Here is a 19066-nt window from a genome sequence, read left to right on the forward strand (position 1 = left end):
TTCTGAATCAGAGCTATGGTATTTCAAGTCGTTTCATTTGCAATTAAGTTATATTCTGTGCTGATTGCGCAATATAAAACCCACTAATATTTCACTTGCTGCATAATTTTTAGAGATAAAGACCTCTTCACGTTGAAATACAGATTATGAATCCATTTACTATGTGAGAACCTGATTTTTGTAGGGCATGTGATTTCCACGTGGGTTGGTACCGGTGCAAGTGGGCTGATTATATTTATTTCTTTTTTTCTTTTTTTTTTTTTTTTCCAGCGGGGACAACGTATATCTTTAGCAAAGGTGGTGGACAAATCACTTACACGTGGCCTCCTAACGACCGGCCGAGCACTCGAGCCGACAGACTGGCAATAGGGTTTAGCACTGTGCAAAAAGAGGCTGTGCTGGTGCGAGTGGACAGTTCTACTGGCCTTGGAGATTATTTAGAGCTGCATATCGTAAGTATCAGCACCAAAGGCGGGAGATTTCTTCTTGTCTTGGTTGTTCTTACATTTGTGGGGTTTAAATTTATTTTATCTGAATGTAATTATAGCAGTTAATGAACCTTTTGGGGTCAATAGTGAACTAAATGATACTGGTTTATAGCATATGATGCTGTACAGGGTCTCAGACATACTCAAAATGCCTTTTATTTGCTGCAGTGCTACTTTTCATGGCTTTTCAATTAAAAATCATAGTGGGATACCTGTACAGATAGAGCAGTTTATTGCAGTGTAATTACATGGAACAGAATTTAGCAGTGTCAGAGGGAAGTATGTTTACCCTGGGGGATTTAATCTGGAATCTGATGGGGGAATTGCAGTGTATCACAGCTGACTGTGCTTATTGTTAGTATTAGAACTTGTCCTCTGATTTCATCACTCTTTTGTGATGGTAAATCTTAAGCAGAAAGGAAGATTGTCAGGCTAGGAAGTCTAAAAAAGTAATTTCAGCTGCCTTAAAGCAAGGAACTAGCAATCAAAATTGAAAGCATATGGAGTTTTATGGCGTCATAAATAAATGATCAATTGAGAAAAGCATAACTAGGGCAGTATAAAATTTTGTTGTTTAGATTAGTCTGAACTTTGTTAATGCGTTAGTTTGATTTTTGTTTCAGAATGTCTCTACTTTCAGGAAGAGTTGAGTTCCTTTTGAATGAAATTGCTTATTGATCTATAACCAATTACACTTTTACCCTCAGAAAACATTCAGCAGTGATCATTTTCAAAATTAGAGGGAAATATGGTATTCAATCTTCCCAGACTCCTTTTTTCTGCAAAGGCACTCTTGCATTGTGGACAAAGGTGATTTTTAAAAATTTATTTACTGGCTTGAGCAAATAAACACAGAAAGAAAACCTTAAATAAAATTCAGAGGTTTTCTGTATCCTTGTCTTACATTGAATCACACGGACAAAATAGTTGGCTGGTATTGTGCAATCTTAGTTTAAAAATGTGAACAAAGCAACTTCTCCCAGGTGCCAGAAAAACTGAGAGCCTACATATTTCAAGGCAAGTATTGTGTTGCTAGATAGAATTTAAGTATTTGCTGTCCAAACACCAGGTGCCTTGTTATCATTTTCCTCTTTATTTGCAATCTCAGACCAAATGCACACTCCGTGGTTGACAGAGTTACTTTCTTCTTAGATTTTTCTTGTTCATTAGCATACAAAGGAATGTTTTCCTTGGTATTTTACTATACCTGAAGTCTATCCAAACTATAATATTTGTTTGCTCTTCCATCTAGCCATGATTTTTCTATTTTAAAACATTATACTCATTAATGATGAGTTTGAGATCAAAAATTACTGCCTGCTCATAAATGTTTGTGGTTTCCAATCTTTTATTTTTTCTCAAATAACTTTCTTATACCCATGCTGTAGCAACAGATGATAAAATAAAAGAATAATTGAGAGTTTTCAATGGTCAGAAACACTACCAGCTTAATAGGGATGGGGAAAATGATAAATGATACCTTACTGGTTCTATTGAAATTTCTGTGAAGCAGCAAAAAGCGCTTTATCATCCTGCTCTGTGAGGTGATACTGGTCTCCCCCTGATGCCTTTGCAAGAGACTTTGGGAACCTCCCTTAAGCCTGCTCTGCTTCAGAGCAAAATGGTAACTGTGTGAAATTTCACTGGTATGAGGTTTGACCTTCCAAGAGCAGCTTCAGCGTTGTCTGTCTCTAGAGTGGAGACACTGAGGGATTGACCTGAAATCCTAAGACATTTGGCAAGGACTTTTATAAGGGTTGTCAGTGATAGATAAAGCTTGGAAAACTACTGGGATATAATTTCCCAGAGTCTAATTCAAATAAGGATGGTATTCAAAGGGAAGTTGAAAGGCAGTATTTTCAAAAGCACTTGTGCCACCAAAGACTATATATCTCATTAAAGTCAGTTGAACTGCAGATCCTTCTGAGAATTTCACCTGAGATCTATTTTAGCTCAGAAAGATATTGTGAGATATGACAGTTACATAAACGAAGAGAACATAGAAACAGGGAGGTCTATGTCTGCATTATATTTGAAAAATATTTAATTGGATCTAAGTTTTTTCATATTGGCAGCTACTGTGTTAAACCTGCTGTAATAAAAACAGTAGGAGGGGTTTGTCATTGAAAACTTCCTTCTTTCATCAATGTTGAGATGCCACTAGGAGTGTCTTATCTACTAAACCACCAGAAACATGCTATGGGTGGTGGAAGGAGATAAAACTAGAAGGAGAGAAGTGTCTGATTCTGCATGTTCTTTTGCATGTACCCACTCACCTGTTTGTGCCATGAATGTGCATGAGCAATAAGTGCCTGTGTACCTTGAGATGCTCTGTGCATGGATAACTCACCTGTGTGTGGTGGTAAAAAAAGTTTGGAGCTATTACTTTAAAAAAACTTAGATTATAGCCCTCACTAGCATGTTGGGGAGGGTGCTTGGGAGCTTTGAGGTAGCTTGCTCTTAACCTTCTTCATTCTGGAAATGGAAGAGGAAATTACAAGTTAGATTATGGTACTTCAGTGTGTGCTTGCCCTCTTTATTATTCTGTTTACTTAAAGACAATGTAAACCTAATAATGAAATCAAGCTCATAACAAATTCTGATTTTAAAAATTGCTGCTTGATCATCTGAATCACAGCTTTGGTGTTAGGTTGGGAATATATTTATTTAAAGTAATCATTAAACCTCTCCAAATAAGCATTGTTATGAGAAACATTTTAAAAATTGTGTAGTCTCCATTGCTACCAGATGTTTAACAGTTCCAGTGCAAATATTTTAAATTCCAAGACAAATTATTATAAAACTCCACCTGTACTGTAGCAACGCAAATATAAAGGACTGTTTATATGTATGATACATATGCATCACAGTACTTCAGGAAAGGGATTTTAAAATGTTTTAGTCATCCAGAGATGCAGTAATTAGCTTTCATTTCAACCACTTGACTTCTCTTATGGTAGTTGTCTCCTGTGCTGTCTCTGCTGGGAGATCTAGTTCAAGAGGAAATAGATATCATATCTAAAAGCCTACTGCCACTTCCTCTCCTGTTGATGGATAGATGAAGGACAGGCAGCTCTGATAATTACGGCAAGCTTCCTTTCTTTCTGCTTCTCATGACATGGTCCACATCCATCTCCATGTCACATAGAAAAAGGCAGCAGCTTTTCATGCAATGTTCAATAAATCACCATATGCACTCCTGTACTTAGCTTTTTGTCTGATTTCTAGTGCCCTTAGGTAATTCTGTCAGAGATTCGTGTTCCTACCTCCACTCCTCTTCCCACCCTGTTATCCCAAGTCATTAGAAACAGAAGTGTACAAATATACGAATGTCATTGTCTTCCACAGTCGCTGTGCTGTGGCTACCTCGAATTTCTAGCTTTCCTATGGTGAGGAACAAAGCAAAGTTAGACAAAGATACCACCTCAAAGGGCTAAGAAGTCCTGTTATATTGCTCTTTCGGGCAATGCTGGTAGCACAGGAAACTGGTGTTCTCCTCTGTGGCACAAGGGGTATTTGCTGTGCTTGAGAAGAAGGCTATATTTCCATCAACAGACTTCAGCCATTATAAAAAATTTATAAATTATGCCATGTTTTCATCTTTCATTGTTAAAATTAAAGACTTCATAACAAAGTGCGACATTTTGTATGCCTGATGGAAAGAATCAGCAGTTTCTGTGTCTTCTTTGTCTGTGTCATTTGTTTGAAAATCAAAGTATTTGCAGAGCACAAAGCAGCTGTTTTTATGATGATGGATGATTTTGAAGTTGAGAACAAGAAGTTTGTATGGAGGATAAGGCAAGCAGAGAATTTCAAAGTATAGAGCTTTGGCATTCCAGAGAAGACACCCAGCCTAGAGCACACAAGCTGCTTAAGCTGAACTGGCCACGTCTCTTAACTCAAGCAGGGCGAGGATGTACTAATTAAGCTCATTTACAGGTATGGATCTGCTGGTTTAGGTGAAGTGGTGGTGATCATTCCAATAGGAAACATTCAAAGGTCTAAAATAAGGAATAAGGCAGATGTGGCAATGTTTTGAATGTTGTCCTAACCCTCTTCTGGGGGAAAGTGGGGGGAAATGCCCTGTGATTCCAGTGAGAGAACAGTGACAGTATGTCTATACCTGGGATATAGAAAACATACCAAAATAAAAAGATATAAAGCTCAGGGTAGATTGTAGTAGATATTTTTTGTTTCATTCTATTTCATGTCACTAGGAAATAATAATTTAGGGGAAGTGTCAACCAATAAGATTATTACTGTGTTGATAAAATATGGAAAACTACTTCAAAAGGTGTGCTAACACATTACCTGAAAAAGTATGGTATGGTTAAAACAGATGGTGTCAATATATGCAAGGCACAACACAATTAACCTGAAATACTGTGAAGATGTAGCATTACTGGCATGATGGATTAATCAATATCGTCCTTAGATTTTCAAGATGTGTTTGTGAAGCCTTCAGAGTTACAATTAATGACTGAGGTGAACAGCCGTGGGAGCGGAAAGATTATATGTCTCAGAAAATAGAGTTTTGGATCAGGAATAAACTCAGTTTGTGCTCTTTGTCCCAAATATTTACATACTATATATATTAAAATATGTATGGGGGAAAATGACATTTTTTTTATTTGATTTTTTTTTTTTTAACTTTCAGCAAACTTAAAATGAGTAGTTTTTCCTACTCCTCTCCCTCTGTCTCTTAGTTATACATATGCAGTATTCTGCTACACCAGGCCTTTAAGAGCTGACTCTGTTAGACTTTATTGTACATATCCATAAAATATGGATAATTTTAACTTATGCAAGTATAATGACCTTCCCTCAAGTGAACAGAAGGAGAAAAACTCAAGTGAGGATCAGAGTTCTGTGTTTGAGTGTACCAGAGAAAGAATTGCAATGTCTAAAGACAAATGCATTTGTTATTCTCTGTTGAATACTTCTTGGGATTAATGTCTAATGGAAAGTCAATTGATTTTTATTGACTTGGTTGTATTTGGATCAATTCCTAGAGAGCTGGATGTACTTTCAGTGAGATTGATGATAAAAATACCTTTGATTTTAGTGGTTTGTATTGGAGCTAATTAATTTTCCCAGTAAGAGTTTAATATTTTATTATTAATTTAAAAAATAATATTTCTAGAATGTTGTTTCTTCAAATAATCATCATTCAAGTCTGGATTTCCTTATTATTATATACGTACCTGTGGAAAGCAAAGATTTGGGAAGGCTTGTATATTCATGAAACAGTAATGAATTTAAAATTGAATTATTCACATCCAGGAAGGGATTTAAGAAAAAAAGGGCAGACCTAGTATTCAGAAATCTGATATTTTAAAAGTGCTGAACATGCACAACAGTGGCTAAAGTCAATGGAAGCTGAAAATAGTCAGCACCTCTGAAAACCAGGTCATCATCATATCAGCTAAGTGGGCATCAAGGATCACTCTGGAGCCCTGGAAAGACTTTGGACCATTATGTTTATCACAGTTGTGATTTTTAATATTCTGCTACCTTGAAGCACAAGAAAATTTCATAAGGCTGATGTTATCCAATCCAGAATTCTGTTAGTATTTGGTATTTCCTTATTATGCTTATAGATGGGATATTTATTTGTGATTTAGTTTTCATTTATATATGTGAATGAAAAATGCTATAGGAAGTTTAACTGTTATGGACAGTGATTGATTTCTTTGCGGAACAGAAAGCTCAGCAACCAGACTATATGTTAAACTTTAAACTGAAAAAAATTACTGTGGAAGAAGGATTTCCGGACTTGCTTATGGGCTTGAATAAAAAAAAGCAGTGCAATCAAAAAAGACTCATTTATGGGACTAGACAGGCAGGTGAGAATGCAATTCAATGCACACAAACATTAAGTTAATTAGAATGGGAGCAAAGAATTAATCTAGGGAATTTTTGCTAAATGCAGCAATCATTTACCTCAGTGATCAGGTTAAAGATCTAGCTTTGTCAGAAAGAAAATAAATCACTGAGATGGTCAACTCATGCCTTGAAACCATGCATTTATCCTTTTATATCAGTAGAGACAAAGATTAAAAAAGTTCTGAAAAGGGTTTTTGTTATATAAGCTATTTATTAATGCTTCATCTTGAATACTCTGCACAATCTGTTATCATGCATTGAGCAACAGTGGTCTGTTCTTGCCATAAACAGGCCAAATTGCTGAGGGAAGGTTATGGAAATGTGCTAATTCTGGTACAGAACAGACTGATACCTAACTGTATGAAAAATATGAATGGAATTTGTAAAGTTGATGTAATTGAGCAGTTTGACTGTGACTGCCATCATGGAGCACTGCAAGGACAAATCCTGATGTTTTGTGGGGGGTCCAGTGTACCAGTGTGGTAGCTCTGATCTCCCAGCTGATTGCCTGGTTCCTCAGCCTAGAAATGTGCTTGAGGGAGGCAGCTCCTTTCATTTTCTTCCTCTGTCTTGGGATAAAATAGAAATTCTCACTTCTCTCTATCCAGCAAATAACTCCTTTATGCATCCTGCTCCTTTTGTGCTTTTGGGAGAATACAAGCTTCCTTCCCAAAAAAGCATGCTGTGTAATGGGGTCACCACCTGCTAGCCCCTTGACCAGAGAAAATTGCACAGCCAGTAGGACCCAAGCTCCCAGCTAAAACATCGTGTCAGTGGCACAGTGCTCCAGCCCTCAACAATGATGAACCTCCTCAAGTGCTTCCTTCTAGCAAAGGTGTGAAGCCTGGCTGAGGGTGAGTAGATCTTTAAAACACTTCTGGTGGGCCCACATATATCAGAATCATCTGAAAACAATTGAAAGAATTGCATGTGGCCGTGGTGTTTATGAAATTATCGTACAGACCAGGTCATGGATTCTAAATTCCCTTCTGATCCCACATATCTCAAGATTACACTGTAAATTGAATCCATCTGTTGTGAGAAGTGCTTAAGATCCAAAACTTTGGTACTGAATTTGATGGCAAGTCTTCTTATGACTTTGCTGTTGCAAACTGTGCACAAATAGAACCTTAGATCTGGCACAAGGAGAAAAAGTAAACGTGGAACTTAATTTTCTTGTTGAGCTTAAAAAAAGCGCCAAGATTAGGAATAGAGAGGGTTTGGCCTGGGTCATGTTATATTAATAACAAAAACTCTGCATTTTTGAGAACTCAAGTGGACCATTTTGGAAAGGCAAGCACAAGACCAAGCATATTTAATTAGCACAGACTTGAAGAGGCTCATGACCTCTTCATAAAGCTCCTCTAATTTTTTACATTGTCACTTTTAAAGCTCTGCAGTACTCTATGGATTACATCCAGTCATATTTTCAAGGATTCTTTCTTTCTCTCCCCTTTCCCTTGTGCCCTGTCTTGTTCTTCTGCCATGTCCTCAAGCACAAATTCGTGTGTTGCGCAAATTCAGCGGTCCCAGTGAATCCCAGTGAACCCCAGTGAAAACAGGTGGCAAACCTCCAGGGGTCTCAGGGATTACATTCCTTTTCTTTCCCATGAAATGAGGCATAGGAAGGAACAGGGGAGTCACCTCAGGTGGTGACTGTACGGTGTACTCACGTGGAAGAACTTCTTGATGAGAACCATTGATAAGTTCTGCTTAATTAAAAAACAAAAGCAGCAACAGCAGAGCAAATAAGCATGTGGCCAGAATTAGGAGTTATATCACTTTGTGTCAAGGCTTTTCACATATAAATAACAAACTTCTGGCTTCAGAAAGGAAGACACAAGAATTAGTTAATGATGTACAGATAAATAAGTAGACCATCTTGCCTCCCACCTTCCCTAGTTAACATTATATCCTCTCATTGATGTTTTAGATCCATCATGATCTAATCATATACTTGTAATTCAAAATTCCTGGCCCTGGCTACTAACCAGCATCCTGGCATATGAAGGTTACAGATATTTTAATAACTTGGCAGCAACTCTCCCAGAACATTGCCGTGTATAAAAAGCGCCGATGAAAAATTTAGCAGGCATTTTAGCAACTTTATTGAGATTAAAAAGTATACTTGACTATTTGCAGCAGCAGAGCCATTGAGGTATTCACTCTAACCTGGCTGATCTTCCAAATGAAGGAGGACTGAAATACAGGAATTCATTGTCATTATTTGGAGAATGGGATCTCTGGATGACTCAGAGTGAAATCCAAGAGCAGGCTACTTTTGTCCACTTATTTCATGGGGATAATATTCTGCTTATTATATTTAGACATAAATATTATCTATATTATATGCTTATATTATTAATATATTGTTATATATATAATAGGCATGTGCAGTTTGTTATAGAGTCAGCCCTAATAATATTTCCTAGCTTATTCCTGCTTGGTTCTTGTCTAATTTTAGAGAAGCACAAGAAGATTTGCACTCCCTCCTCCCTGCTGGGCATGCCTGGCTCAACACCAAGTGGAAGGCATGTATACCCAGTGTGTCAGAAGCCATGACAGTGCAGGCTGGAGACAGGTTTTAGGCCCCTTGGGCTGAGAATGTGTGGTTTGGGGAAAAAAAAAAAGAAAAAAGATATAAAAGGACAGACTGGAGCGATGGCATCACTTTCAGCATATCCTAGACTATGCTTTTAGCTCCTAATGGCAGCTTTAATAAGGGGCAGTGACTCTCAGACTGCTGTTGACCCACTGAAGAAGAGCCAGGTTTGCACAGGACAGATCAAGGTTTGTTTCCTACGAATAAAAGCCAGAATCCAAGATCTGGCCCATTACCTCCCTGTCTTTTAAATGTATGGGCTCTGAGTGAGGATAAGGATGAAGTGTGCACTGCAGCACAAAGTACCAGTGTAGCCGTTTTTCAGTGGACATGCAGTATGAACAATATTATTTTTAATACCAGTGAGAGTGATTAGCCTATTGATGCAGAACAAAACAAGGGCAAAAGTGCTGCTGGTGGCCTGAAGAGATTCTGATCCTAAGTCCAAGTAATTCTCAGCCCCCCACTTCCAGTATTGATTTGTTTGAAAATATTGTAGAAATACAAGTATAAGCAGGATCTACATCAAGCCAGAAAACTACTGCTGGAAGGTGAGGTGCAGAAGCAGTATTACAGAGCCTGCTGCTTTCCTTCAGTCATTTGTTTAAGTAAATATTGCTAATATAGTTAATCATTTTGTGCTAATAAGGAAAGCTCATCTTAATACTATTCTGGTTTTGTGAGATACTACCTTAATTGTAACTCACAATTAGTTAATTGGACCACTTACTTAATTCAGGTTTTGCTCTGTGAAGCCTCAGTGTCATCACCAAATTGAAAACTTCATATTTAATGCTAGTTTGCTTTTTTCCTTCTAGACTGTTTCATGGTCTTGAGCCTTTCTCCCTATTTCCTTACACCACTGTATCAGTGAGGAGGAACTGGAGCAAAATCACTGGATGTGTGTAGGGGAGGGTGGAACTGAACACACAGGGCTTGGCTCCTACCTTCATCCAATTAACTTACTTAACTTTTGTAGTCTTTGGCAGTAGCTCATTGCACCAGGGTCATGCAGGAAACCGAGCCAGAGCAGGGAATCTATTTGTGTTTTCTGAAACCCTGGCTGCCACAGATATCTTCATCTTCCTTTCACTTACTTGCCTGTGCTCTTTAATCACTGTTTCTCTTACCTGAGCTTGACACCCTTGACATCAGTGCATCTCCACTGCGGGTGGATCACTGAATAGCCTATTGCTTTCTCTCCCAGTGACAACCATAGGTGTACAATCTTTGCCTTCCCTTTGAATCTAGCAGTGATTTTTCCCACTTGACAGTGGGCTGCTGCTGCTGTTAAGTCTTTTTTTTTTTTTGCTTAGATCATACCACTCAGAGGAATTCCTGCAACAGTAACAGACAGGATAAAGATTTAATGAACTGATACTGTCAGTGTTCTGTGTTCTGGTGGCTTATGTTTAATGTAACAATCCCACTAACAACAGGTGAGTTTTCCTGTTAAGTGTTTGGAGAGGCTTAAATATCTGGTTGTTTGTGAAAGCCCATTTACACTGAACCATGCTAATGCTTCAGAGGGTGGATTAGCTGAAGGAACTGACTCATGCATTTCCTGGCTTTCGATAATTACCTAGCTTACCTTGAATAAGGGATGCTGAGGAACAAACAAAAGACACAGCCCTTCAGTTTTGCCAGTTCTCCGTGAAATTATCCTGAAGCCTTCAGTGCAGCAGCTTGAAGCTACTAATGTGGCTTTAACTCCTTGTGCTGGAATTTGTAGGTGATGATCTATGCTCAGTCAAGGACGAAATGTAAGTCCAGATGTTCCCTCAGGGAGATGTAAATCACGCTGCTGCAGCATTACACATTCTTTGTGGGCTAGGAAAACTGCCTGTACAGGACTGGGAATTCTTCCCTCTGTTATTCCACTTTTGGGTCAGGCACTCCTCTTCATCTCAGGTCTCTGGATTGAAGGGTGGGCATTACAGCCTCAGCAGATACCATCATGCTCCACTTTGGGTCTGGAATCTCTTCTTATTTTTAGTTCAGCCCTCCCTCTTGATGGACTTGCAGCTTACTGCCTACAAACAGAATGCAACAGACTGCATCCTGCCTGTCTGCTGTGAAACACCATTAATGTCCTTGTTCCCCCTATGGGGCTTTTTTTCCTGACTCAGTGAATTCCAGGGAACAATAGCGAATTCTTGGAGCAAAAGTACTCAGTGCTTCCCTTTCACAGCAGAAGGAATTTTTAAGGCTGTCAGTGGATTATGTGCAGTACCCTCTCATTTGGGGACAAGCACAAAGAGTGCTATCATACATGAAGCTACTTACAGTAACTTCTACCAACCAAAATAAAAAGTGAAGAGATTATGCTCAAGAGCCTTAATATCCACTCAGCATATTTGATAATGCCACTGCTGTCGGTATCATACTCACCACAATGTTTAATAGCTGAACAGATGCAGCTCACTAGAGCACCACATGGTAGGCAGCAGCAGGGAGTCCCATTTGACAAGTTGGTTTTGGTTTATTTCCTTCCCAGAGAGCCTTCCCTGGTATCCCAGGTTTCTGTAGTGTTTGGATTTGCTATTCAGCAAACAGGAAAAGGCAAGGGAATTCTCTACTGCTTGTTTCCAAAGCAAGAGACTTTTTTTTTTTTTAGTGAATGTGCTATGAAATTCCTAATAAAGATAATATAAGGCATGTTTTAATGTCAAATTGCCCCCCCTTGATCTGAAAAGAGTTGGGTTTTAGCAGGAAACATGTATCCATATGCATAGACTGTAAGATAGCAACTATGCCAGTTTTTGGAGGTGACTTCCCATTTGAGGATTTTTATTTTCTTTTAACTTTGTGTGTACATCTGCAAGTCACTTTGCACAGTGAGCAGTAACTCTTGCCTGTAGTAGTGCCATGGGATGCTGCAGTTGTTTGGTGCTTCTAGATTTGCTCTCCATGGAACAATACAGAGGAACATTTTTTTCTGGTCTTCTAATTGCTTGCCTAAAAAAACACCTGAGTATGTACTTTGAGGCTAAAAGAGGATGGCTGTGCTGTTAATACATTCTAAAAATCAGTGGATAATACAGAGGAGATAAGGAAACCGTGGCTATATGATTTGGGTATTTCTTTCCCGGAAACATATAAGAATAATATAATTAAGATGGGAACAAGACTAAAAGTGCTGCAAAACTCATGTTATCCACCACATATTGCCTGAAGAAAACAGAACTTCCCTTGGATATATTTCATTATTAATGTGGTTATATACTTAGATAGGTGCTGCCTATCTATGTATATTGGGCAATATCTTCCCCAGAGCTGAAAACTTGTCACAACTGACATGTTGTGATGCTCCTTTGGAAGGAGCTGAGATGCTCCTTTGGAAGACATTTAAGATTTCTGGGGTTTTATTCCTAATCTACTTTTTGAATATTTTGCTGGCTATTTAAACTGACATTCCTGTGGCATTGATTTTTCTTTTCTTTCCTCTTGCTTTTCACTGCATATTCAAACTCAAAAAACTCACCAGCATGTCTCCTTGTCACAGCTGTAGTGTGGTACATGATGACACCAAGCTGTGCTAGTGTGGGAGGAGGGGAGACAGGGGTTGCAAGCGCTGTGGAGAACTGATTAAAATTCAAAATGAGCTTGATAAAGTGGAGAAATAATCTGAAATCAGGAAGACGAATTTCTACAAAGGAAAGCGCCGATTCCTGTACCTTAAGATGGAAAAATCAAATGCACAGCTATAAAATGAGGAATAATTGTGGCCTAGAAGTAGTTCTACAGAAAAGATTGGGAAGTTATAGCTGATTGCAATTTGCTGCAGACACAGACAGGCATCAATCTGGGATGCACTGACAACACAGGGGGTGGCAGAGGAGGGAAAGTTTGATGTTTGCACAGTTCTGCTGGGATCTTAGCTGAAGAAGGATGTCCAGTTTCGAGTGCTTGGCTTTTGAGAAGGAGGTAGGGAGAGAAGGCAGCTACTAAAAGAATCAGCAATATACTCTAGTTTATTGAATGCTCTAGTTTATTAAATTCCCAAGAAGAAAATGAAGGAATGGGCTCTGTTTTGTTTATAAAAGAGACGACAGAGTGACTGGTCATGAAAACCACCTTTTTGGTACATACAAGTTATTAACAATCATGACTGTGGCTGATTTGTGTTGCCTGTCTGTCAGGATAAGGTAAGAAACAGCTGGTTTAATTGCAACAATGCTCTTGGGTATTGGAAAAAACTTTCTCTGCTTGATGGCTAGCAGTGGAGCTGGCTCTGTAGGCAGGCCCTGTTAATTTATGCTTTCAAGATCAGGCTCCATTCCTTATAGTGATGGGAATGCCATGGAGACTTCTGCTGTGTGTTTTTGCTAAAGTTAGCCTGCATGTGCTCACTGTTGCCAGCAAGGGATGGGTAGAGCAAGTTCTTCTTAGGTTGCACGCTCCCATTTATGCTGCAGTTTTTAACTGGAAGGCTTGGGTCCAGGAATGATCTAAGAGGAATGCTTGGATGTAACCACAGCAAGGTTGTTGTTATTCCTAAAGACCCATGGTCTTAGTGTCAGCAGCAAACTCTAAGTGCAGCAGCACCAGGTAGAATCTTCTCTCCCTCTGCCATAGCAACATCCCCTCCTGTTTAACACTAGAGAACTGCTTTGCTACTAAATGTGGGAAAGAAGCTTGGATCTGTAAGGCTGGGAATTGCTCCCCAGCCCAGCAAAGGCCTGTTGGTGTGTTCTTCTCTGACTGTTGGCATGTGCCTCCTCGTCAGCTTGTGGGAAAGGTGGTGGTGATGTAACTAAGTTTGCCTCCTCGCCCACCTCTCAAATGTTAGCAAGTGTTTGCTTTGGTTGATGTGTGGGAGTGGTGAGGTAATTTGAACCATCCTGGTGGAAATCCAAAATAACCCCAATGGGCTAAATAGATTGCTGAGCAAAACACGTTTGATTATATTGCAAAAATAACGTGCAGTTGAGGTGAATTTATTTTTCAGCTTTTTGAGCTATTTGGCCAGTTCACTGGCTGCAGACATAGCTGTGCAGCTCTATGAAATGTTTTTTAAGGTTTCTTGTCACAATAGTACATGAAGTTTATCTAAAGATAAAAATCACTCACAAGTCATGGAAGATAAGCTTTCATGTTTAATTTCTAATGTAAATTTTATGGTTTCTTAACATTGCTGACTATTTGTGTTGCAGCTTTCTGATTTCAAAGGAATGTTGATTTAATAAAATCCTTAGGCTATTAAGAGTTGTCACAACTTCAGGCTCATATCATGAAAGCTCAGTATGCTTTAAGTGTGGAACAGGTTTTATCTCTTTGGCATTGTTCTCTGTGACTAAATCTCGATTCTCTCTGTGTGCTGTTGTCAGAGGACTGTGTTCTGGGGTTTCCTCTGGAGCACCCTCCTTTAATCACCCTGTCTAACCTCCTTCTCCCCCAGGCTGTGTCATGCAGCTTCACCAGCTTATCTTGCACTTCTGCAGTTGCAGAGGTAGGTCGTGGATTTGCTTCATTGCCCCAAAATATTAGAAGTAGTCCAGACTGACAATGTACATCCTTTCATCGAGTTGGAAGAAAAACAATGAATAAATTTGTTGCTGTGACTGTGTCAGGATTGCCAGTTTATCTGTCTTGTAATGGAGATATTGTTCAGCATTTCTAATTATGGTATTAATCTTCATTATCCCCTAATACAGGTGTAATATCAGGATACTGGTGCATGGCATTTGTTACTTTTGACCCTCAGGGGCACCAGTCACAGGCACTTCTGGTTTACTGGCAAACCTAATTGGTTCCCTACAGTCCTTCCTTTTCTTGCTGACAGTATTTGAGAGTTTTGTGCTGCCTTTTTCCTGTAATGTACATGAAAAATCAAGACAGGGAAATGGTTTTGCATGAATCATATTCTCCCACACGTGTACTACTGATAGGATTATCACAACCATTCCTAACGTCGTTAGTATTTTTTTTTTCAATTATAGCCAGGGTTGATTTCTACATCGGAAAAGACTTAGAAAGCTTACTGGAGTATTTTGTAATTGTTTTTTAAGGGTCAGATTGCAAGACAGTTCTGAGGCACAGTACCAGCCTGTGGTAGGTGGTGTAGAGAAAGCAGAGTATAATCATGCAATCTCTTCAGGAGCTGGAGAAGGTGGTGGAGCCTTCCCTGCACCCCACTCTGCTGTGCTTCCTTGTGGGCCTGACTGCTTCTGAGTAATACTAAATGATAGTGTCAGGACTAAAACTAGTGCTCCTCCTCTTGGTCCTATTGGGGAGGTAATAGCAGGGCTTTGACTCTTAGGGCTGATTTTTAGGCAGTTAGCAGGCTTTTCTGCTGCTGTTCAGCTGGCTTTTTTTAAAAAGTCCTGGGTGGGATGCTCATATTTCTTTCTTTTCGTTGTTTTTTCCTCTCCATCTTAAGCACATGCATCACTCTCGGGAAAAACTTCATGGGATTTCAAACTTGTTATTTTGATCTAAGGCTAAAACCACCAAACCTAAACCTTGCAGAGGCAAATCAAGGGTTACCCATTTACTGTCTGTGAGCTCCTGTTCACTGCCAGGAACTGGCTGCAGCAGGAGAAAGACCAGTGATCTGATCAAGGGAGTTGTGCTCTGTAAGCTGGAAAAATGAATTTTTTCCCAGTCTCATTTCTCAATGGAAACCAGAACGTGGAAAATTTTCAGGATTGTGATAGAATGTAGCAGGCAGAATGCAAAGGGACTCTTTGCTTGGCACCAATAACCAACCAGTGCTGGCTTCAGTGGGACTGGAAGAAACCTGGATTCAAATTCTTTCCCCACCTAGTTCAGACTAGGACCTGATCCAGACTCCCACGCTGTGGCTTCAGAACCCAACTTTTGACTCACTTTGATGACTGAATCTTTGTTTCATTCTTTGCTTTTAAAAATGTAGAAGGTTTATTTTTGTTGCTGTACATCAGGAAGGAGAGAACTTTGAAAATTTTCCTTTTTATTAAATGTATTAAAGAAAATGTTTTCTAGTCAATTTTGGTGAAAGCACATCTTCTATATAGTGATGCCAAAGTGGTCCTTTTTATGGTCATTATAACCATGACTGCTGTTGCTTGCTTTTTCTAAAATCAGGATCCATATAACAACAACTTCCTGAGAGATTTTTAATCAAAATTCAGGTTTGAGGCTTATTTTATATTTTGTTAAAATAAACAAAAAGGATTCCTAACTGTTGTTTCTAGAATTGCTTAGAAGTGCAGGAGGCAAGAAACTTGTGGAGCACTGCAAGAGTTGCCCAGCTTTAGGAACACGTTAAAGGAAAAATATCACACTGCATCCGCTCTTAACGTGAAACATGGCACATCCACAGTTCCTAGAACCCAACGTGCATTTCCAAAGGTTGAAACCTTTTCTAAATCCCTGAATACTGCTGAATTTATCGCCTCTTAGCACAACTGAATGTGTCTGGAGACATGATGATTAAGCACTGTAGTGATGGAAAAGGCAGAACAATTAGGTGACACATTCTCTTACATGTTGTGGAGGGAATTTTCCTAGCTATGAAAGGGGTTTATGAAATTTTTATTACCAATTCTAGCTACCTGAGATGTTTTGAATCTGAATTCTGTCTCCTAGTTGCTTGATTTATTAACATAGGCAACATAATAATTCTCTGTATCAATCACTTGTTATAAAACTCAAAAAAAATCAATAATTGTAACCAAAAATTAATGCAGTAGAATACAAAATGTTTTTAAAAGACAATTTAATGGTTTAAAAAAAGTAGCCTTTTACAAGCCAGCTGAAACTCCCCATATTTTTCCTGCTCAAAATGAAATCTTTCTGTAAGTGTTTCAAGGCTGTAAATTTAGAGAGAGAGCAAAGTTGTTGGGTTGGGTTTCTGTTGGTTATCATGCAATTAAGAGTGTATTTGACATGAGCGTAAATGGGAAAAACTCCCATCACTGTTGAGGCAAAACATTTTGGTCACTTTTTCCCCACCTCACATTCTCTGAATAATAGAAAATAAGTAAGTATGGTTGCCAGTAATAACGATGTTTCTTGAAAATTCAAAATATTATTTTGACAAAGACTGTGCCAATTAATTTGTTTCATTCTATTCTCATTTCCAAGATATTTCTAGTGCAGCAGGTACTCAGTGCATAATAGAAACCTGTCATGCAGAGATTGTGTATTTTGAGCCTTCAAGAAATGTAAATTTTTCAATTTCACATTGCGGACCAGCCACGTAAAGATTTTTTTTTGCTGCATGGCAACAGAAAAAAAAGTGGTTCTAGCATTAGAGAGAGATAATCCAGAGGATCACCTGGCCAGCATGCAGCTCCTTGATTTTAGTTACAATGAAAATAAAAATGCAAAGAAGTTTCTTCGGTGTTACATCACTGCCCTGTTTGCTTTTATTTTGAACGAATTTTAAATCTTAACCATTTAATTACCTTATCCTTGATTATAAATTTAGGGGTTTAGAATAATGACAGCAATGTAATCAAAGACATAATTTACAAGTAAGAGACATAGACAGGATGAGTTGTTTCATGCCTTTTTTCCTTTTTTTTCCTTCATTAGGGACAAGATTATGTATTTGTGCTACATTCTGGTACTGTTCCAGACCCACACAGTAGAAGTTAATTCCAGTTTCAATTGTTTTTGTTAAAATACATTTAGAAAATGTAACTCATGCCAAAAGCAGATACCTAAAGTTTGTTATGTTGGCATAAAAAACCAAAACTCTTGGATTCATTTGATATACTTTGGATCTTGGTGCCTCTTGGTCATATTTTTAACATTTTCTGCAAGATCATGAACAGTAGGTGCTTATTTCTTATTAGTAGAAATGGTATTTTAAGGAATGCAGTGTAAGCTATATCTTCTGATAATGGAGAGAAAAATGGTTCTGCAAGACCATAGGAACGGGAATGAGCAGCAAAAATATGCCTGGGCACCATCTCAGTAACAAATGCAGCAGAAAAGTGTCTCTTTGGAGAAATGCAGTTCCAAAGCAAGATATATAATCCCTGTGTGACTTTGAGGATCACTTGTTAAAAAAAAACCGAAATGCAAGGGTTCCGATTTTCAAGTTTAATTGCAACACTTATTTTGAATATACCAATCCAGAGCCTCACCTGTGCCTCCTTTTTAAACAAAGCTTGCATGGATGCTTCAGTGGTGCAGTAACAACCAGATGAGGGAAACGGGTTTTAAGATTTGCCCTGTGGTTCTCATTGGAAAGCACAAATGAATTTTTAATTCACACCTGTGGCTTCTGCACAAAAAAATATCCTGAGGAAAAGGTGTCAGATTTGATTGCTGGAAAATTTGTTATAACTGCATTATGCATCAAAATAATAATATTGGATGACAATTTCTATTATTTTACACAAAGTCCGTTCAATTTAATTATAATTTACCACTCAAGTATACCATTCTCTTCATGCTAATCTTCAAATTATTCTTGTTTTTGCTCTAATAGCTATTTATGAGTCATAGAAAGTACACCTAATTAATACCTCTGCACATTGCTACAATTAAACTTTAATCAGATTTGATTTTTAGAGTAATGTGCTACCAGTCTTCTAATCTTCTAAGTTACGACCTGATAAAAATTTCATTACCCCAGTTATGAAGTTCTCAATGGGGAAGGGATTTCCATTTAGTGCATGTAATACTTAGTAGTGTCTTCCATGCAAATTTTACACTCCTTAACATGCTCTACATAAATTGATTAGCGAATCAGAAGTAGTGACACAAAGTAAACTGATGTTCTAGAGATAAGTCTTTAAAAAAATTATTCAGCTGTGAGCTTGTCAGGTGATTTTTTTATTAACATGGAATGACAGCATTTTGTCAACACATTTCCTTCTTCCCTTTCAGTTTATAAGAAAAAGTCAATAGATGTAAGCATGAAACAATGAATGAACTTTTAAAAAGCCACCTTATCTGGGCTCATATAAGCATTTGAGCCTGCTTGGTTTATTTTTATTTTATTTTATTTTTTACTTTCCAACTGTGGTGGGGAACAAAACATTGTTTCCCAGTATGTCAGAATAGACAGATGGCTGTCCTGTTGATCAGTGATTGCTGTCAAATCACTCACTATGGCTCCTCACCTCTTGGTCACTGCCACACAATGCCC

At 38.4% G+C, this 19066-nt stretch overlaps 1 protein-coding gene across 12 annotated transcripts in view; it reads left to right on the forward strand.

Moving 5' to 3' along the window:
• NRXN1 (neurexin 1) overlaps positions 1-19066 on the forward strand; it is a 672391-nt gene that overhangs the window by 460710 nt on the left and 192615 nt on the right. For all 12 annotated transcript variants that reach the window (XM_008630366.1, XM_017730095.1, XM_008630367.1 and 9 more), the window contains one exon: positions 271-452. In XM_008630366.1, coding sequence (XP_008628588.1) covers positions 271-452 — 182 coding nt within the window. The remainder of the gene's footprint in view (positions 1-270; positions 453-19066) is intronic.

Source organism: Corvus brachyrhynchos, unplaced genomic scaffold, assembly GCF_000691975.1.
Source record: "Corvus brachyrhynchos isolate BGI_N302 unplaced genomic scaffold, ASM69197v1 scaffold101, whole genome shotgun sequence".
Classification (NCBI taxonomy): domain Eukaryota; kingdom Metazoa; phylum Chordata; class Aves; order Passeriformes; family Corvidae; genus Corvus; species Corvus brachyrhynchos.